Here is an 18,414-nt window from a genome sequence, read left to right as displayed (position 1 = left end):
ACTCTGCCCTCGATGGGAGCTGCCACTCTGGCCCCACCCACCCTCACACAAGCCCCACCCCACATATACAATCTCCATGCACAAGCCCCGCCCTCCTCAGCACCAGCACTGCCCATATAGACACTCTCCATGCTCAAGCCCCGCCCACCTCGGCACAAGCCCCGCCCACTTGTATACACTTGTCGCACTCAAGCCCCGCCTCCCTTAGAACAACCCCCGCCCATATATCATCTCCACGTTCAAGCCCCACCCCCTCAATATAAGCCCCGCCTCCATTAAATTAACCCCGCCCTCCCTAGTGCAATCCCCGCCCATATATACCATATCCGTACTCAAGCCCCGCCTACCCAGCGCACGCCCCGCCCCACACACGCCGTTCTCTGCTCTCTAGCCCTGCCCACAAAGGCGGAGCCAACACCCCTCCGTCACGCCCCCGGCGCCAAGCCCCGCCCCTCCCCTCGGCGGAAGGCTCGCGAGATCTGCTGGCGGCGGCGGCGGGATGTGCGGGGGCTGCGTGGGCACCGAGTACCCGGAGCGGGTAGGCCGCGGGGGTTGGGCCCGGTGCCGGTAGCTGGCCTGTCCCCGGTGCCAGCCGTGTGCTGTCGTCCTAGGGCACCACCTGCCTGGAGGGCGGCTCCTTCCTCCTTAACTTCGTGGGGTGCGCGCAGTGCGGCCGCCGGGACTTTGTGCTGCTCGGCAATCGGGCCGCCGGCCTGCACGGCGGGGAGGAGATCGTCACCTACGACCGTGCGCCGGGATGGGGGCTGAGGGGGGACGACCCTTGGGGCCTTGGGGTGTGGGGCTTGGGGGGGGGTGGGGGTTGCTGAGGGAGGGTTAATTTGGGGGCCCAATACTCGTGGGGGGATGATTGATGGTTTTGGGGGGCCGCAGGGGCTGGGGAGGTGATGCCTGGGGGGATCTGAAGGCTTGGGGAGAGGAGTGGGGTGTCAAGGAGCTGATGGCAGTTGAAGGGCGGTTAAGTGTGAGAGGGGAAGTTGGGGGGTTTGATGTTCTGGGACCCCCCTGGGGACTGGGGGGAGGTCAGTGCCCCAGGGGGTGAGGGCAGGCACAGAGGGTAGGGGCTTGTCCCCAGGGGACTGAGGGGATTTGGGGAGGGGGGGAGGGATACCCCCAGGACAGCAGCACCAGGGCTGGGAGCAGCCGCATCCCCTCAGCTCCTGACCCTGCCGCCCTCCCTCCTCCACAGACCTCTGCAAGAACTGCCACCACCTCATCGCGCGCCACGAGTACACCTTCAGCGTGGTGGATGACTACCAGGTACCCCCGGGGGAGCCACCTTCTCCCCCCACAGCCCCTCTTCCGCTCCAGGAACATCCTAAACTGAGCCCTGGGCTGTTCCTCTGTCTCTGGATTTCCAAACCCACCCTGCTGTGGCCAGCCCAGCTGATTCCCGCCCACCCCGGCAGCTGCAGGAAGGAGCCACGCAGCTTCAGACAGAAGCCACAGTGCTGGCTTTGAAGATTTCAGAGCCACGTCCCTGTGTTCGGGGCTACCTAGAGCCTCCTGGCACTAGTCCCTGCTTTGTGGGGGGCTGCCCATCTCACCTCTTGCCTCCTGCGCAGTCCCTGCGTGGGGATGTCGGTGATGTGCGTGGCCCAGAACAGCAAAATGTGGCTGCATGGTGGGGCGGGGGGGCCTGCAGTTCTCCCAACCCTCCTCCCTGGCACATTTCTTATTCAGCAGCTAAACGCTGGAAAATGGGCTCAGGAAAGCTGGTGGGGCTCATCCTGGGGGATGAAACGAGATCCCCCCAGGTCTGATTGCAATCGAGGATCGGGTGCCGGCTCCAGCTCGGGTTTCCCTGGCTGTGCCTGGAACGGGGCTGTGGCAGAGCATGGTTACGGCAGCCCCCCCCTCTCTCCTGTCCCACCTCAGGAATACACCATGCTGTGCCTGCTCTGCGGCCGGGCCGAGGACTCCATCAGCATCCTTCCTGACGACCCTCGCCAGATGACCCCGCTCTTCTAAACCCGCTTTGTATCCTGGTATGAGCCCCTGGGTGCCCCTGACCTCCCTCCCCGCTCTCCACTGCGCAGAACCGCGGCACTGGGAGCTCCCTGGATCCCTGGGCGAGCCCTGGCTGCAGCATCATCCCTTACATGAGTCTTTTCTCCAAACCTCCAGCCTGGATGCGGCTGATTGCCGATGCCGGATGCTCCCATGCGGCCCCAGCTGCAGGGATGGGGTGAAGCACTGTGGCCTGAGTCCCCCTTGTGCTGAAGACATGAGGGGGGTCCTTTGTCACCCCAAAAAGGGGTCCTAAAGGATGTCCGCCCCATCCTGCCTCAGGAGCCCATGTGTGTGTGGGCAATAAATGTGACATGTTACAGCTCAGTGGTGCAGGCAGGAGCGCTTTGGAAGTGGGCTTCACTCCTCTGGACACCCCATAGTCAGTGAAGGGTGTTGGGGCCCAATGCAGGGGTTGGGGGGGGCTTTTCCCTTCCTGCAAACCTGTGGAATCCCTCCCCCTGTAGCAGATCTGGCCCTTCTCCGCATCCCAGAGCCCACTCTGCTCCCCGGCGCTGTCCCAAACCCTGCTGAGAAGTGACTTTATTATTTTCGCTCCTCCAGGGGCTTCGTGGAGCTCGTGTGGGGTCCCTGCACACCCCACCCGCCCCGCGGGGCCCATTTCCCTGGGGGGTGTAACCCATCCCTGCCCTGCCGGGGGCAGGAAGGAGCTGGGTGCCGAAATCACTCCCCTGCGGTGAGGTGCTGCTGTTGGCACCCAGCCCTGGCAGCACCGGCGGGGAGCTCCCGGCACCACCATTTCCTGGATCTGGCACCGCGGGGCTGCTTCCTCCTTCCCCACGGCAGCCCCCTCCCCTCAAAAACCACACGGCCACAGCCACGCTCCCTCCGGCTCATTTATTGCCACCAGCCCGCGCCGCCCCGGTTGCCCCGGCCCTCTGCCCCCATCGAGCCCCCTCCCCGCGGCAGTTTCGGAGGGGGCTGTCACCCGGCGGAGAGCTGGGGCTGTCCCGGGGAGGGGGTGGCAACCGGTGGAGGGTGGGGGGGGATGCTGGAACTGGCCCTACTTGGCCAGTTTGAGGAGACGCTGGATATCAGGCTCCAACTGGGCGGTGGGCGTGCGGGGGCTGTAGCGCCGGAAAGGTTCCCCTTCGGGCCCCACTAAAAACTTCTCGAAGTTCCAGGAGATGTCGGAGCGTCGTACGGGGCTCCAGGTGAAGAAACGGGGCTCGGCCATCAGATGGGCCACCTCGTCGGCCGGCGTGGGCAAGTGAGCCTTCAGGTAGGCAAAGACGGGGTGGGTGTCTTGCCCGTTCACCTGGCACTTCTGGAAGAGGGTGAAGTTGGGCTCGAAGCCGCCTCCCGGCCGGACGTGCTTCAGGCTGTTGAGAATCTCCTCGTTGGTGCCATTCTCCTGTGGTGGGGAAGGGAAAAAAGCCAGCGCCATGCCCCCCTCCTCGCGCCAGGCGCCACGGTGGCCCCCGAGAACTTACCTGGTAGCCAAATTGATTACAGGGGAAGCCCAGCACGACCAAGCGGCGGGGATAGCGGGTTTGCAGCATGTTGAGCTGGGTGTAGTCCCGCACCGTGGTGCCTCAGAGGGATGCCACATTCTCGATGAGGACCACACGGCCCCGGAAGACGTTAAAATCCACCTTCTCCCCGTGCAAGGAGGTGGCACTCAGGTCGTAGAAGGACTTGGCGATGGGGACGGTCATGGCTGCGGACGCACGCTTCTGCCTTTCCCCGCGTGTCCGTCGGGGCGTCTTAAGGGCTGCCTGGTGCCCACGTGATGCACCAGTTCCAAAGGTCTCCTCGCCTTGCCGTGACTTGGCAGAAACCGGAGCCGTCCCACCCGCTGGCACCCACCCAGGGCGGGGAAAGGAAGAGGCCAGGGGTGGCGTGGGGCCAAGGAGATGCTTCTACCTGCCTCAATAATTCATGGCATGGTCTGGTACAACGTGGCTGCTCTTACCCGCGCCCGCGAGGTGGGGGATGCTGTGGGGCTCGGCGCTTCTGGCTGGGGATGCTCGGGGGAGTCGGGAAATAACAGGACTCCGGGAGCTGGCGCTGTGCAGGGCGGAGGATGGGGTGACTCGGACCCAGGTGGGGGGGGGACAAGGCAGCCCCAGCGCATCCCCTTGGCATCACCTGCGCGGCCTCCTGTGCTTGCCATCCCCCCCAGTGCCCACCAGTTCCAGCACCCAGTGGTCCCAGAGCCACCCTCCTGGTGGCCGCCGCCATCCTGGTGGCCACCACCGGCGATGTCCCTGTCCCCACCGGGGCTGTCTTGTGGGAAAAGCCCCCCCAGGCCAGTGGTGGGGGCACGGTGCCCTGCCATCATGGTGTCCCACGGACCTGTCCCCCCACCTGGAAAGGGGACACCGTCCCGGCAGCCCCGGAGCAGCCTCAATTATTGATAACCGCTCAGGTTGCCGGGGCCTGGCTCGGCCCGTGGCACGCTGCCCCACTTGCCCGGTGGCCAGTGGCTGCCCCGTAGTGCTGGGGGCTCCACAGTGTCATGGCACTGTGCCCGCAGCCTCCCCCCAGCAGCAGACGAGCCACTGGCCACCTCCAGCATCACCTTTATTCTGCAAACTCTGTGTGTGTGTGTGTGTGTGTGTGTGTGTATGTGTGTAAAATCGAGGGGGGAGGGGGGCCACGGGTACAGGGTGGGCACACAGCGCCCGCGACACCCCCCACCCCCCCCACCCCATCCCCACATGAGTGCCGGGATGGGGGGGGACCCCCGCCACGCCTGCCCAGCCCCCACCATCTCTGGGTGGGGGGGGGGGGGGTCCTGGGTTGCCACCAGGCACCCCCCCGCCTTTCCCGCCCCTCCATCAGGGCTGCCCCAATCCCGCCCCCTCTGTGCCCCCCCCACCCAACACAGCCCGGCGGGGACGGGGGAGGGGGGTCAGGGGGGATCCAGGCTTCAACACCAGCAGGTTTTGGGGCTGTCCTCGCTCCCCAGGGGCTGCTGCTCGTCCTCATCCAGGCGGGCCAGGGTGGGGGTGCGGGGGGGGGCCCGCAGCCCCTCCAGCTCCTTGCGGTGCGCCTGCAGCACCAGCTCCGTCAGCCGTGTGAAGGACTGTGGGAGAGGAGGGGGAGCGGTGTGTGAGCTGGGGTACTCCCCCCAAATACCCTCTCCCCGCCCCTCCAGTCCCCCCTCACCTCCTTTATGTTGAGGTTGCTGCAGGCGCTGGTCTCGTAGAAATCCATCCCGTACTCCCTGGCCAGCTGCAGGGCGAGGGGCCGGCGGCAGCACCGTGATTTTTGGGGGGGGTGGTGTGTCAGCACCCCCCAGCACCCCCCCCCCCCCAGCTTGTACACAGCTGGGCATGGACAGACGGACGAGCTGTGCTGCCCATGCTGGCACTGGGGGGGGCTGGCGTAGGGGCGTCCCCTGGGGCTGGGCACTGGGTGCAGGGGTTGCAGGGGGTGATTACTGGATGTTTTTGGGGGGCACTGGCCATGCTGGAGGTGCGGGGGGAGGTCTGGGGGTCCCCAGGGGGGGACTATTGAGAGGCTTAAGACCAGCCCCGGGCACTGTGGAGGGTTCCCTGGACTCACTGCGGGGTGCAGGAGCCCATGGGGGGGTTGTCACTGGACACACTGGGGGCTGAGGGGTGGGCGGCGTGGGTTTAGGGGTCCCTGGCTTCACAGGAGACTGCAGGAGGATGGGGGGGGCCTGGCCATTCTTGGGGGGGGGCGTCCTGGGGATGCTTGGGGTGCCGGGGGGATCCCTGGATACAGGCAGGGCTGCAGGAAGGTTGTTGGGGTCCCTGGAAAGAGCAAGGGGGGCTCATAGGGGGGGTCCTGGCCATGCTGGGGGGGCCTGGCCACCCTGGGGGCGCAGGGGGGGGCCTGCCCCCCCCGGGGGCACACGCCAGCCCCCGCTCACCTGCAGCCCTTGCTCTTTGGCCACTTGCCTCTTGTGCTCCTCGTCCGCCTTGTTCCCGATGAGGATTTTCTGGACGCCATCGGGCGCGTACTGGGGAGGAGGAGGCGGGGTGAGGGGACACCCCCCACCCCGCCATGGTGGGGGGGGGCGCCCTAGACCCCCTCAGACTCCCCAGAACCCCCACCTCATCCACGTCGCTGGCCCACTTCACGATGTGCTGGTAGGAACGCTCGCTGCTGATGTCGTACACCAGGAAGATGCCCTGCGGGGGGCGGGGGGCGGGGGGGGGGCAGAATTTACACCCCCCCCAAGCCCCCCCCGTGCCTCAGTTTCCCCTCTCCTATGCACCAGGATGGGGGGACACCCCCCCTGCCCCGTACCTGTGCCCGCCGGTAGTACTGCTTGGTGATGGTCTGGTACCGCTCCTGGCCTGCCGTGTCCCTGCAGCCGGGGAGAGCGGGGTCAGTGCCACCACTCACGGCATGAGTTACTCAGGGCTCAGCCTCCACCCTGGTAAGGGGGTGGGGGGGGCCACGGGATTCGGGGAACCTGCCCCCTCAAATCCTCCCCCCCTCCAGGGCTCGGCGCCAGCACTCACCAGATCTGTATCCGCACTTTAATGCCGTCCACTTCGATGGTCTTCATCTTGAAGTCGACGCCTGGGATGGGGAGGGGAGCGGTTACGGGGTGCCCCGGTGTCCCCCCATCACTGTCACCAGGGTCCCTCCAGTCCCCTCACCCTCTCCTGGCCCACCCCATGCTCTGCCGTGGCCCAGTGCTCCAGTAGCAGCCCGGTTCCAGTGCCCACACCTGGTCCCAGGCCCGGCAAGCGGCCCCGGTGCTGGGTCACTGTGCGGGCGCTGGGTCTAGCCCTGCCGCCGGCGGGTGCTCCCAGTGCTCCCCATACCCCCAGTTTCACTGTGCTCGGGCTTCCCAGTGCTCTCAGTTCCCCAGTGCTGTGGCTGCCCAGTGCCCTCGGTTTCCTGGTTCCACAGCTCCCTGGTGCCCCCAGTTTCCCGGTACCGTGACTCTCCGGTGTTACCGGTTTCCCGTTTCCCGGTGCTGTGGCTGCCCGGTGCTCCCAGTGCCGCAGTTTTCCCGGTGCCCACAGCTTCCCAGTTCCCAGAGTTTCCCATTTCCCGAGTGCTGTGTCTGCCCAGTGCTCCCAGTTCTCCGGTGCCGCCACTCCCCAGTTCCCTGGTGCTCCCGGTTCCCACGATTTTCCCATTCCCAGGTGCCCATGGCTGCGCATTTCCCACGGTTTCCCATTTCCCCGGTGCTGCGGCTGCCCAGTGTTCCTGTTTTCCCGGTGCTACGGCTCCCCAGCGCTCCCGGTTCCCCGGTGCTCACGGCTGCCCGGTCCCCATAGTTTCCCATTTCCCTGCTCCTGCGGCTCCCAAATTTCTCCCGGTGCTCACGGTTTCCCGTTTCCCTGGTGTGTGGCTGCTCGGTGCTCCCGGTGCCCAGGGCTGCCCGGTTCCCCATTTCCCTGGTGCTGCGGCTCCCAAATTTCTCCCGGTGCTCACGGTTTCCCGTTTCCCTGGTGTGTGGCTGCCCGGTGCTCCCGGTGCCCACGGCTGCCCGGTTCCCCATTTCCCCGGTGCTACCGCTCCCCTGTGCTCACGGTCTTCCCGTTTCCCCATGCCCACGGCTGCCCGGTTCCCCTGTTCCCCGGTGCTGCAGCTTCCCGGTTCTCCTGTTTTCCCGGTGCTGCGGCTCCCCAGTGCTCCCGGTGCCCACGGTCTTCCCGTTTTCGGGTGCCCACGGCTGCCCGGTTCCCACGGTTTCCCGGTGCTACGGCTCCCCAGTACTCCCGGTTCCTCGGTGTCCACAGTCTTCCCGTTCCCCGGTGCCCACGGTATCCCCATTCTCTGGTGCCCACGGCTCCTCGGTTCCCCATTTCCCCGGTGCTACGGCTCCCCGATGCTCCCACTGCTCCCGGTTTCCCGGTGCCCCCTGCTCCCCGGTTCCCCACTTCCCCGGTGCTACGACCCCCCGATGCTCCCGGTACCCACCATTTCCCGTTCCCCGCTGCCCACACCTGCCCGTTTTCCCCCGGTGCCGCCGCCCCCCAGCTCCCCGCTGCTGCCGGGTGCTCCCCGCTCCCCCTCCCCCGGTTGCCGGTTGCCGGTGCCGGTGGTACCGATGGTGGAGATGTGGGCGGGGTGGAACTGGTTGTCGGTGAAGCGGCAGAGCAGGCAGGTCTTGCCCACGCCCGAGTCCCCCAGCAGCAGCAGCCGGAAGAGCACGTCGTACTGCTTGGCCATGGCGGGCCGGGGGGGGCCGCGCCGGGGCCGCCGCTGCCGCCGTTACCGGGGGCGGGAGAGCTGCGCCGCCGCCACCGCCGCGCCGGGCTGGCACCGGGGCGGAGCGCGGGGCGGAGGAGGAGGGGGGGGGGGGGATGCACCGGGGGATGAGGTGGGAGGGGGGGAAGGAGGGGGACATGGATGCACCGGCGGGGGGGTGGGGGGCACCGGGGACGGTCTGGGGTACCGGGAAGGGGATGCGGGGGGCACCGGGAGATGCTCTGGGGAACGGGGGGAACACCGGGGATGCACCGGGGGATGATGTAGGGAACGGGGCGGGGACACACACACCGGCGGATGGTTTGGGGAACCGGGACGGGGGGGACACGGGGGGGAGCATCAGGGGTGCACTGGGGGATGCTTTGGGGAATGGGGGGGGGGACACGGGGGATGCACCGGGGGGGACGCCGGGGGATGCTCTGGGACACCGTGGGGAGGACACGGGGGATGCACTGGGGAATATGGGGTGGGGACATCCGGGGACGCACCAGGGACCCCCCCCCAAGAAGAGAGCGGGGGGGTGAGGACGGCCGGGGGTGCAGCAGAGGACACTGGGCTGACACATGGACTAGGGGAGCCCCAGGGGACCCCCACCGAGGGACTGGGGGGGCACCCAGGGCCGCATCAGGGGACACCGGGGTGTCCCTGGGGCTGAGGGACCCGGAGCAGCGCAGGGGGCTGGGGGGTCCCCGGCGGGAGGGGGGCTGCAGGGGGTGCTGGGTGCTGTGCTGGGCGCTGGGTGCAGCGCTGGGTGCAGTGGTGGGTGCTGGGGTGGGTGCAGTGGTGGGCACTGGGTGCACTGGTGGGCACTAGGTGCAGCACTGGGGTGCAGTGGTGGGCGCTGGGGTGCACTGGTGGGCGCTGGGTGCAGCACTGGGTGCACTGGGGTGCACTGGTGGGGGCTGGGTGCAGCACAGGGTGCACTGGTGGGCACTGGGGTGCACTGGTGGGTACTGGGTGCATTGGTGGGCGCTGGGTGCAGCACAGGGTGCACTGGTGGGCACTGGGGTGCACTGGTGGGTACTGGGTGCAGCACTGGGTGCACTGGCGGGCGCTGGGTGCAGCGCAGGGCAGCGCAGGCCGTGGCGGCACAGCACGGGCCCGCGTAGCGGTGACCCCGCCACGCCACCCCGCCACAGGGTGCCGTGACACCGCAGCACCCGCCCGCCGTGAGGCAGCGCCACGGCACGAGGGCCCGGCACGAGGCGCGGCGGCGGGACCACGATGACGCAATGCCGTGGTGATGTGATGACGCAACGCAGCGCCGGAGCGTTGTGATGCGGTGCGATGACGCAATAACGGCAGCGCGGCGCCTTGCCGGAGTCAGGTAGCTGGGGTGTGACGTCACAGCGCCGTGACGCAGCGCCCGCCCTTCTGGCCGGCTCCTCCTCTGCGCATGCGCGCCCAGGGCGGGGCGGGGGCGGGGCGGAGCGGGGCGGGGCGTGGCCGACTTGGGGGCGTGGTTAAGTGTCCCCGCCCGGCCGCCGTCGTCCCGCTGCCCCCGCCGGCGCGAGCCGCCCGCAGCATGGCGGGAGCCTCCCCCCCCCTCCCACCTCCTCCCGGCGGGCGGCGGCGGCTGCGGGACGACGGGCTGCAGACCGCCACCTCCGCCGAGCAGGTGCGGGGGGCGCGGGGGGGGATGCGGGGAGTCCGCCGGGCCGGGGGGTGCCGAGGGACTGCGGCGGGAGGGGGCCGGGCTCGGGGGGCTGGGCTGTGGGGTGCCCTGGGGGTGGCTGTGAGGGGGCCAGGCTGTGGGGTGCCAGGCTGCCCTGGGGCTGGCTCTGTGGGGTGCTGTGGGGCTGGCTGTGAGTGGGCCAGGCTCTGGGGTGCCAGGTTGCCGTGGGACTGGGATTTGGGGTGCCGTGGAGCTGGCTCTGACGGGGCCAGGTGGCTGTGGGGTGCCAGGCTGTCATGGGGCTGGCTCTGTGGGGTGCTGTGGGGCTGGGCTGTGGGGTGCCGTGGGGCTGGGTGATCCCTACCCCAGTTCCTCCCCACACCCGCCTGTCAAAGCAGCCCGGGCACCCTGGGGTTTTGAGGGGCTTGGGGGACTGCTACCTCCCAGCCCCAGGGGGTCACCCACCGGGGGCTGTGACACGTGTACCCCAAAACCAGCTTGGTGGAGGGTGAGGGGGTCCTGGGGTACAGCCAGACCCCCCCCCTTCCCTGCTCCGCCTGAGCCTGATCCAGCCCTGGCCTGGTGGGGTGAAAGGTGACACTGGTGTTTCTCAATCCGTGGGGTTCCTGCTCGCCTCCAGCCTGGCGGGACACGGTGGAGGGGGGCTGCCCGTGTGCCCCGTCTCCTCACCCCCCCTAAAGCCTGGGGTATTTTCTGGAGGGCTGCAGGGATTACCCTGCCTTGGGACCCACCGGCTGGGGTGCTGCGTGTTAAGCTCAAGTCTAAAATGAGGGGACGTTGTCACAAGTCCCCAGTGTTAGCAGGAGGAGGGTGGCCGGGGTGTTTGACGTGAGGCTCCTGGGACAAACCGAACTCTGTTTTTAAAACTGCTGCATTTGAAAAGTAACAGCGGACGGTGCTTAAGTCTAATCCTGGGTGCAAAGCTCCTCGGCAGCTCCCGCTAAGCTGCTCCATGGGCAGGCAGGACCGAGCGGCTTTTGGTTGCTTTGGTTTTCCCAGAGAAGGTGATGAGATGGTGCTGCCGGTAACAGGGAGCGGCCGTGAGCTGGATGAACCCCTGGGATGGGGCAGGAGCCTCCCCAGACCGGGCCCATGTTTTGCGAAGGACAGAGCCGCTTTCCAGAGCTCACTGTGGTCTTTATTTCTTTATTTCTCCCCTGCCCTCGCCCTGCTCTCCTCCACGCTGCGGCCGGCGGCAGACCAAGGTGGAAGAAATTGTGCAGGAGGTCTTTGACGCCTGCAAGACAAACCATCACGCCTCGCAGTAAGTTCCTGCGGCAGAAACTCTCAATAAATAAATAACACCCCTCAAAACCAGTGACTCCAGTGGCTGCCGAGACCCCCAGCGAGGGACTGGCTGCTCCCACAGGCGTTCGAGTGGGATCTGGCCACAGGCCCTGAGCACAGTGGCATCGGCTCGGGGCTCGTGTCCCCTCTCAGCTGGGCTGTCCTGCCTGCCAGCGCTCTGCCTGTCCTGCCTGTCTTCCAGATTCATCCTGCAGCGGGAGAAGCACTTCCATTACCTGAAGAGAGGCCTCCGGCAGCTGACCGAAGCCTACGAGGTACCTGCACTGCCAGCAGCACTGCTGGGTGTCCTGCCCCAGAGCTGCCGGCTCTGCCCTCCAGCCGGGGCCAACCCTGCACCCCGGGGCTGCTCCTGGAGTTGTCACCGGGGTGTTTGCCATCCCTGATTTGTCACTGCCAGCCTGGGGGCAGAGGCAGTGGTTCCTTGTGTCCCCTTGGGTCATGCATGTCCCCATGGTGATGCTCTGGAGCAGCAGCGCTGGGGATTTTCCTGCCTGTTCTGCGGGAGCTCTGCCTGCTCCTGCCTGCACCCCCAGGCCCCGCATGGCTCCCCGGCTGCCCTGACTGTCCCCTCTGGTCCCCGCAGTGTCTGGACGCCAGCCGCCCCTGGCTCTGCTACTGGATCCTGCACAGCTTGGAGCTGCTGGATGAGCCCATTCCCCAGTCCGTCGCCTCTGAGTAAGTGGCACTGGCACGGCAAGAGCTGGGGGGACCCCAGTGGCAGCCTGGGGACCCCCACTGCGGACCCAGCTGCGGCCAAGAGGCCCCACGGGCCACCCGCGTGATGCTGGAGGTGCCACCTCCCGCTGTCCCCGTGCGCTGGCGGGAGCAAAGGAGTGCTTTGTCTTCTCCGCCACCGTCAATGCTGCCTATTCTCCCAGCCAGCGCCTCGCGCTCTGGCGTCTCGTGATGGATGGAGATGGAGGAGAGAGATAACCCCCAGCTTTGACCTCTGGGGGGGGGGGAACTGGGGGGGGCGGGTTTAACAGGGCCACCACGAGCCTCCTGTGGACTGGGGGAGCGGTTTTCCCTCACCCAGGTGGGAAACCTCACACCACCGGGGGTGAGTCTGGGGAGCGCCAAGCCCCTTCCCCACCCTCCCCTGTGTGTCCCCGCAGCGTCTGCCAGTTCCTGAGCCGCTGCCAGAGCCCCCAGGGTGGCTTTGGGGGGGGCCCCGGCCAGCACCCCCACCTCGCCCCCACTTATGCCGCCGTCAACGCGCTCTGCATCATCGGCACAGAGGAGGCGTTTGGCGTCATTGACAGGTACGGCCATGCGGGCCTGGTTAGCTGGCGTGGGGCTGGCGCGGGGGGAGGCAGGACGTGTTTTGCGTGTGTGCGTGTCCCTCACAGCCTGCTGGCTTTCGCAGGGAGAAGCTGCTGGAGTATCTGCACTCGCTGAAGCAGCCCGATGGCTCCTTCCTCATGCATGTCGGTGGCGAGGTAGACGTCAGGTGGGTGAGCACCACAGTTGTGGGGTGGGAAACAAAACACTGGGTGGCGCGGCGGGGAGGCAGTGCCGCAGCAGGGAGCTGGTGCCGCGGCTCTGAGCACCTGTTTACCGCAGGAGCGCCTACTGCGCCGCCTCCGTGGCCTCACTGACCAACATCCTCACACCCGCGCTCTTCGCTGGGACGGCTGAGTGGATAGCGAGGTGAGAGCCAGCGGGGATGGAATTGGGGACACACACACGCAGGAGCCCCTTGCCTTGGTGCCGTCCTGACCCTGCTGCTCGCTGCTCCAGGTGCCAGAATTGGGAGGGTGGCATCGGCGGGGTGCCAGGCATGGAGGCGCATGGCGGTTACACCTTCTGCGGCATGGCGGCCTTGGTCATCCTCAAGAAAGAACATCTGCTGAACCTCCGGAGCTTGCTGGTGAGCGGCCCCGCGGCTCTCGCTGGGATTTGGCTGGGGGTGGGGGGTGTTTTGGCCCATCGGCAGTGCCGGGGAGGGGGGTCCCTGCCCTCGCACTGGTGTCTGTTCCTGTTTGTCCCCGCGCAGCACTGGGTGACCGGCCGGCAGATGCGCTTCGAGGGCGGCTTCCAGGGCCGCTGCAACAAGCTGGTGGATGGCTGCTACTCCTTCTGGCAAGCTGGCCTCCTGCCCCTGCTCCACCGTGCCCTCCATGCCAGGGGTGAGTTGGCTGCAGGGAGTTTGGGGCGTGGGGGTGGCTCTCAGCTTCCTCCATCCCCAAAACGTCTCCGTCTCCGGAGGAGACTCTGTCCGCCTCCGTTTCCCAAAACGTCCAGCGTCTCTGAAGGTGTTTTAGCGCGGGGACAAAGCGCGGAGTAACTCAGGCGTCCAAATCTCCTTGGTGTTGTGTGTGTGGGCTGCTGAACTGTGCTTCCCTGCAGGCTTCTTGGCAGCAAGGCTTCCGGGGGGGGTGCGCAGGGAAGGCACTGAGTTGCAGGCGGGGGGTACCTTTTTGGGACCCCCCCCCCTCAGGCATTTCAGCGGTTTTCCCCCTCTAGGCGACGCGGCGCTCAGCATGACACGCTGGATGTTCGACCAGTCAGCGCTGCAGGAATACATCCTCCTGTGCTGCCAGTGCCCAGCCGGGGGGCTGCTCGACAAGCCGGGCAAGTGAGTGGAGCAGGGAGTGTGGGGGGAAAACTGCCTGGTACCCCAAAACCCCCCACTCAGCACCCTAATATCTCCCCCCCACCTCAGATCCCGGGATTTCTACCACACGTGTTACTGCCTGAGTGGGCTGGCCATCGCCCAGCACTTCGGCAGCGGCGATCTCCACCATGAGACGGTCCTGGGTGTCCCCGAAAACCGCCTGGTAGGTGCCGGGTATCGCCAGGGCAGGGTGGGCTGAGCCACACGGCCTCCCCAACACCAAAAAAAAGGCGTTAACCTCTTTTTTATTATTTTTGTTTTTTTCTTCCTCTCTCGCAGCAGGCCACGCACCCTGTCTACAACATTGCCCCGGAAAAAGTGGTGAGCGCGGTGATGCATTTCTTGCAGCAGCCTGTGCCCAGCTTAGGGACAGCGGCTGCTGCCAATTAGGGGCCCCGCTGCCCCCCCCCACTGTGCGGAACAGCCCTGCCCGGGGCCGGCGGGGAGCCCCCCGCGGCGCGGACGGGGCAGAGAGCGAGGTCCTCAGGGTGCTAGCAATACCAAAAACCGGCCCGCTCCGTGGCCACCAGGTCCGGGCACCCCGTTGCCCTCCCGGCAAGAGCCGAGCTGGCCGAGACGGGGAAGGGGGGGACACGGGACGTGGCAGAGCTTTTTGGCATTAATAAAACAGAACCGTCACCTGCCGTCTCCTGTGCGCGGGGAGGGCAGGTCACTGATGGTGGCTTTGGGGGACATGGGGGCAGGAGGTGACACCGAGCTCAGGCTGTTCCCAGCCCCCACCCGGAGGCTGCCCTGGTGCCACCTTCCCTCCCACCCCAAGAACATGCGGCTACTACGGGGAAAGGATAAAATAATTTTTTTTTTTTTTTATTATTTATAGTCTTATAGTAAAGGGAAGCCTTAACTTGCAAGACAACTCTGGGCAGTATGTACAACATACCTTAGATCCATGGAATGAATGGCATCAAAACGGGGAGGGGCAGAGGGGGGGACAGGGTCACCTACGGGGCTGGGACGGGACACTAGAGTTCAGAAAATGCCACGGAGGTGGGGAAGGGCCAGGGGAGGTGTGTGGGGGCGAGGGAGGGAAGGAGGAGGGGGCAGGACACACACGCAGACCCCCCAGCCTGGCCCCCTCCCGGCTCTGTGCCGTGAAAAGGGGTGCAAGGTGCTGCCCCCCCTGCCCCAGCTCTCGCAGGTGCTGGGGGCAGGTGGAATTGCAGACGCAAAAAATAAATAGCGAGACCCCCCAACGCTTGCTGGGGAGGGGGGGTGGGGGGCAGGCACAGTTCCCTGCGGGGCCTGGCCTTTTTGGGGGGGCGCTGCCTGGCTCCTGCACAGCCTCACCCTTCAGCTCAGGACTGCTGTGGTCCCCGGGTATAAATAGAAATGCTCATATAAAATCAGAAGGGAGAGGGCAGAGGGGCACGCTAGGTGTAGGAGGGCAACAGGGGACATCTCCTCGCGGCCCCCCCGCAGCCCCCCAAGTCTGTCGGGCGGGTGCTGCGAGGCCCTGCCTGGCCAGCAAACACCCCCCCCCACCACCACCTCCCCGGGGCTGTTGCGGTTTGAGCGGGGAAAGGGCCGGGGAGGGCTTGGGAAGCTGCAGTCCGAGAGCCTCTACGAGAGAAGAGAGAGAAGAGTCCTTACGCAGCCGGCGGGCGGGCAGGGGGGCCGCGGGGGGGGCCTAACTGGCCTCCATGCGCAGTTTCTTCCTGCTCTGCGGCTCGTCGGGCTCCGAATCGGAGCTGGAGTCGGAGCCGCCATCAAAAGCGGAGATGGTGCTGCCTTTGGGGTTGGTGTAGAGGCTGTTGTCCGTCGAGGGGTAGTTGGCCTGCAGCTGGGCACTCGACCGGGCCTTCTCCAGCGCCCGCACTGCAAGGCAGGGCCACCGTGTCACCCCCGGGGGCTCTGTCCTGGGTGTCACCCCCATCCCCTGCTCCCCTGGGACCCCCCTCACTCACCTTGCTGCTCCAGGAGAGCGTTCTGCCGCTTGAGGTCATCAATGTCCTGCTGGTGTGTGTGGTTTTTCCGGCGCATGTACTGGATGTACTCTGTGGCTTTGTCCAGGATTTGGGCCCGGGATGCCTGTTGCAATAGTGGGAAAAGACAGAGGCGAGATAAAGACCTTGCCTGGGGGTTACCGATGGCGTTTTGTCCGCCCTGTCCCACCCGCCGCGCAGCAGAAAGGATTTTGCCGTCGCTTTGCATTGCCAGGCAAACCGAAGCGCAGGTCTTGTCCCCGCCGGGGACCCAACCGGGGAACCGGGGACCCAACTGAGGACCCCTGTGGCAGGGCAGAGCCTCGCTGGCACCAGGAAGGGTCATTTCTAGACCCCGCCGAAATGGCTGAGCTGTTCCCAGCCAAAACAAGAAGCCACCGAGGCTGCTGCCGGCCGCCAAGCAAAGCGCCGCTATCCCTGGCGGGCAGAGCTGCCCCGCGGCCAAGCACGGAAGATCCGGCTGCACGAGGTGGATTTACCCCCTCCACCTTCCCCCCAAAAAATCCCGGCGGTGCCGGAGGCTGGCTCCAGGCACAACCTGCCCCCAGGAATGCCGCTCGGCAGGCCCTGCGGGCAAGGCACTGCAGAACTGCCCTCGCTGAGGTGGAGATCCCTGTCCGGTCGGGTGGGCGCGTGGCCGGGCTCCCACCACGCTCCATAAACTCACCTTCTCTCCTTGGAGGGAGGGGACGGAGTCCCGCAGGCTGTGGAAGCTGTCCTTGATGTGGTCCCTGCGCTTGCGCTCCAGCGCGTTGTGATGAGCCCGTTTGTCGGCCTGCGAGGGGAAGGGAAAGGGGAGCCTGAGCGGGTGGCACCACGGCAGTGGGGTAGTGGGGGGGGAAAACCACAACTGTGGGTGCTGCAGGGCAGCCCCCTGAGTCCCAGAAACCAACGGGAAAAGCCTCGTTAGCGTGGCGGTAGCCACCCCCGCTTTGCTCGGGCAGGAGTAGCCCGGCTGCCGACCTTCACCCCGAAACCCCGCGCTGGCAGCTCCGGCTGAGGTGCCCGGAGCCGGGGCGGCAGCGCCAGGGCGTGGGAAGGCGGCGGCTCCCGTTGCTTTCGGTTTCCCCCAGCCCGTCGGAGCCCACAGGGAGCTTCCTGCTGCCAGGGCGCCCCAAATCCTGCCAGGGGTGGGGGGAGCACAGCAGCGCCCCGAGGGGCTGCAGCACCTCGCAGCCCTCTGTCCTACACCCCCCGAAATATCTCCCCCCACCTCCCAAGACCCAGGCCCATTATCTACCCTCTGCCAAGAGACACAACCCCAAGTGCCCCCCCCAAAACACAACCCCACGTGTCATACCCACCACATACACCCCCAAGATCTGTCTCCCTGCCCCGAGACAGCCCCCCGCCAAGAGTTCCGCAGATGCCCCCGAAAGACACAACCCCCACATCTCCTCCCCCCAAAAGGACACAGCCCCACACATAACACCCCACCCCTCAAGAGAAACACCCTCACTTCCCCCCCAAAAGCCCCAGCCCCACACTCCCCCTCCCCTAAAGAGCCCCAGCCCCACAGATCCCCCCCCAAACACATGCCCCTCAGGAGACACAAGCCTCATATGTTACACCCCAAACCCACAACCCCACCTTCCCCCCCCCAAGAGCCCCAGCCCCACAAGTCCCCCCAAACCTATGACTATGCCCCTCCCCGCCAAGAGCCCCAGCCCCACAGGTTTTCCCCCCCTCAAGAGACACAAACCCCATAACTGTGTGTCCCCCCCAAAAGCCCCAGCCCCACAGGTTCCCCCCACTTCCCACCCATCTTAAGATACAGAGCCCCACAGGTATGTCCCTCTTCTGACACCCAGTCCCACAGATTTCCCTGCTGCGAGGGACACAAGCCCCACAGGTCATCCCCCCCTCCAGAAGAGCCCCAGCCCCACATATTTCCCCCCCCCCCCAAGACTCCCAACCCCACAGATTCCCCCCTAAAGACCCCCAACCCCACAGATTTCCCCCCTACAAGAGCTGCAGCCCCACAGGTGCCCCCTCCCCAAACACACATCTGCCCCTCAAGAGCTCCAGCCCCCACACGACGCCCCCAAACCCCCCCCCCCCCCAAAAGACAGGGCCCCACAGGTGTGTGTGTGTGTGTCGTGTGCCCCCCCGCCCCCCCCAGCGCAGGCGCACTGCACCCCCCCCCCCCCCCCCCCGCCCCTCTCGCCCCCACGTGCTCCCGGTACCGGGGGCGGCAGCGACATACCGCGGACTGAAACCTCGGCTGCTCCTCCTGAGGGGACCAGGCCAGCGGGGAGGAGGAAGAAGAGGAGGAGGAAGAGGAGGGTGGCGGTGGGGGGGGAGCACCGGGAAACGGGGCCGTAATGGGGGGGGGGGGAAGGAGAGAGAGAAACCAAATGTTACCCCCCCGCTACCCTTTCCCCGGAGTTGCGGGCAGCAAAAAGGGGGGGTGGAAGGTGTTGTCCCGGTGGCGGGGACCGACTCACGTCACTCTCCACCTCGATGTCATCGTTGTCGCTCATCGCTACCGGCCGGGTGAGCCGCGGGCCGCGCCGCCACAACAACAGCCCGCAGCGCGCATGCGCCGCCGGCGACACACGTGACCGCTCGCCCCCCCACCCTTTAGGGCGCGGGGGATTGTGGGTGTGGGAGTCCGCGGAGGGAGGCGGGGCGGCCATGTTCCCTGGGCGGGAACTACAGCTCCCGGCGTGCATCGCGCGGTGCACGCC

The 18,414-nt window shown here is 66.6% G+C and overlaps 5 protein-coding genes across 13 annotated transcripts; 2 read left to right on the top strand and 3 right to left on the bottom strand.

Annotated features, from left to right (window-relative positions):
* The first annotated feature begins 439 nt into the window (after window positions 1-439).
* CHURC1 (churchill domain containing 1) lies at window positions 440-2,355 on the top strand. Its single transcript, XM_074885292.1, has 5 exons — window positions 440-538; window positions 612-747; window positions 1,208-1,278; window positions 1,897-2,006; window positions 2,146-2,355. Exons 1-4 carry the CDS (start codon window positions 500-502, stop codon window positions 1,987-1,989), a joined length of 339 nt encoding a protein of 112 aa, XP_074741393.1. The 5' UTR covers window positions 440-499; the 3' UTR covers window positions 1,990-2,006; window positions 2,146-2,355.
* Window positions 2,356-2,871: 516 nt separating this feature from the next.
* On the bottom strand, window positions 2,872-4,135 carry GPX2 (glutathione peroxidase 2). Its single transcript, XM_074885273.1, has 2 exons — window positions 3,483-4,135; window positions 2,872-3,403 (listed from the first exon to the last, which is right to left on the bottom strand). Exons 1-2 carry the CDS (start codon window positions 3,705-3,707, stop codon window positions 3,053-3,055), a joined length of 576 nt encoding a protein of 191 aa, XP_074741374.1. The 5' UTR covers window positions 3,708-4,135; the 3' UTR covers window positions 2,872-3,052.
* Window positions 4,136-4,556: 421 nt separating this feature from the next.
* RAB15 (RAB15, member RAS oncogene family) lies at window positions 4,557-8,251 on the bottom strand. 6 transcript variants are annotated; one of them, XM_074885263.1, is made up of 7 exons: window positions 8,037-8,251; window positions 6,492-6,552; window positions 6,274-6,334; window positions 6,078-6,155; window positions 5,894-5,983; window positions 5,164-5,229; window positions 4,557-5,080 (listed from the first exon to the last, which is right to left on the bottom strand). In XM_074885263.1, exons 1-7 carry the CDS (start codon window positions 8,158-8,160, stop codon window positions 4,925-4,927), a joined length of 636 nt encoding a protein of 211 aa, XP_074741364.1. In that variant the 5' UTR covers window positions 8,161-8,251; the 3' UTR covers window positions 4,557-4,924. The 6 variants fall into 6 exon arrangements, with proteins under 6 accessions (XP_074741364.1, XP_074741362.1, XP_074741365.1 ...); XM_074885261.1 differs by lacking the exon at window positions 8,037-8,251 and adding an exon at window positions 7,518-7,778; XM_074885264.1 differs by lacking the exon at window positions 8,037-8,251 and adding an exon at window positions 6,936-7,500.
* A 1,398-nt stretch (window positions 8,252-9,649) lies between these two features.
* FNTB (farnesyltransferase, CAAX box, subunit beta) lies at window positions 9,650-14,399 on the top strand. The gene is made up of 12 exons (XM_074885236.1): window positions 9,650-9,817; window positions 11,035-11,099; window positions 11,325-11,397; window positions 11,727-11,818; window positions 12,259-12,405; window positions 12,510-12,593; window positions 12,707-12,793; window positions 12,884-13,013; window positions 13,140-13,272; window positions 13,610-13,721; window positions 13,809-13,923; window positions 14,040-14,399. Exons 1-12 carry the CDS (start codon window positions 9,725-9,727, stop codon window positions 14,148-14,150), a joined length of 1,242 nt encoding a protein of 413 aa, XP_074741337.1. The 5' UTR covers window positions 9,650-9,724; the 3' UTR covers window positions 14,151-14,399.
* A 162-nt stretch (window positions 14,400-14,561) lies between these two features.
* Window positions 14,562-18,290, bottom strand: MAX (MYC associated factor X). 4 transcript variants are annotated; one of them, XM_074885276.1, is made up of 5 exons: window positions 18,172-18,290; window positions 17,931-17,957; window positions 16,392-16,499; window positions 15,686-15,809; window positions 14,562-15,596 (listed from the first exon to the last, which is right to left on the bottom strand). In XM_074885276.1, exons 1-5 carry the CDS (start codon window positions 18,205-18,207, stop codon window positions 15,409-15,411), a joined length of 483 nt encoding a protein of 160 aa, XP_074741377.1. In that variant the 5' UTR covers window positions 18,208-18,290; the 3' UTR covers window positions 14,562-15,408. The 4 variants fall into 4 exon arrangements, with proteins under 4 accessions (XP_074741377.1, XP_074741376.1, XP_074741378.1 ...); XM_074885275.1 differs by having other exon boundaries at window positions 15,686-15,816; window positions 16,393-16,499; XM_074885277.1 differs by lacking the exon at window positions 17,931-17,957 and having other exon boundaries at window positions 15,686-15,816; window positions 16,393-16,499; window positions 18,172-18,285.
* Window positions 18,291-18,414: the final 124 nt, after the last annotated feature.

The sequence above is a fragment of the Strix uralensis genome, chromosome 15 (assembly GCF_047716275.1).
Source record: "Strix uralensis isolate ZFMK-TIS-50842 chromosome 15, bStrUra1, whole genome shotgun sequence".
NCBI classification, from domain to species: domain Eukaryota; kingdom Metazoa; phylum Chordata; class Aves; order Strigiformes; family Strigidae; genus Strix; species Strix uralensis.
This window is presented reverse-complemented; position numbering and strand designations above follow the sequence as displayed.

What these genes read in the sequence shown, in the direction of transcription:
- CHURC1 (XM_074885292.1), top strand. Translation starts at nt 500, where the DNA reads ATGTGCGGGGGCTGCGTGGGCACCGAGTACCCGGAGCGG. An exon ending in GGAGATCGTCACCTACGACC is followed by an intron (nt 748 to 1,207) that starts GTGCGCCGGGAT and finishes CCTCCTCCACAG; the next exon opens with ACCTCTGCAAGAACTGCCAC. An exon ending in GCGTGGTGGATGACTACCAG is followed by an intron (nt 1,279 to 1,896) that starts GTACCCCCGGGG and finishes GTCCCACCTCAG; the next exon opens with GAATACACCATGCTGTGCCT.
- RAB15 (XM_074885261.1), bottom strand. Translation starts at nt 7,761, where the DNA reads ATGGGGATACCGTGGGCACCGGGGAACGGGAAGACTGTGGACACCGAG. An exon ending in AGTACTACCGGCGGGCACAG is followed by an intron (nt 6,156 to 6,273) that starts GTACGGGGCAGG and finishes CGCCCCCCGCAG; the next exon opens with GGCATCTTCCTGGTGTACGA. An exon ending in CCAAAGAGCAAGGGCTGCAG is followed by an intron (nt 5,230 to 5,893) that starts GTGAGCGGGGGC and finishes CTCGCCCTGCAG; the next exon opens with CTGGCCAGGGAGTACGGGAT.
- FNTB (XM_074885236.1), top strand. Translation starts at nt 9,725, where the DNA reads ATGGCGGGAGCCTCCCCCCCCCTCCCACCTCCTCCCGGCGGGCGGCGG. An exon ending in ACAAACCATCACGCCTCGCA is followed by an intron (nt 11,100 to 11,324) that starts GTAAGTTCCTGC and finishes CCTGTCTTCCAG; the next exon opens with ATTCATCCTGCAGCGGGAGA. An exon ending in CCCCAGTCCGTCGCCTCTGA is followed by an intron (nt 11,819 to 12,258) that starts GTAAGTGGCACT and finishes GTGTCCCCGCAG; the next exon opens with CGTCTGCCAGTTCCTGAGCC.
- MAX (XM_074885275.1), bottom strand. Translation starts at nt 18,207, where the DNA reads ATGAGCGACAACGATGACATCGAGGTGGAGAGTGAC. An exon ending in AGCCGAGGTTTCAGTCCGCG is followed by an intron (nt 16,500 to 17,930) that starts GTATGTCGCTGC and finishes TTCCCCTCGCAG; the next exon opens with GCCGACAAACGGGCTCATCA. An exon ending in CGCTCTCCTGGAGCAGCAAG is followed by an intron (nt 15,597 to 15,685) that starts GTGAGTGAGGGG and finishes CCTGCCTTGCAG; the next exon opens with TGCGGGCGCTGGAGAAGGCC.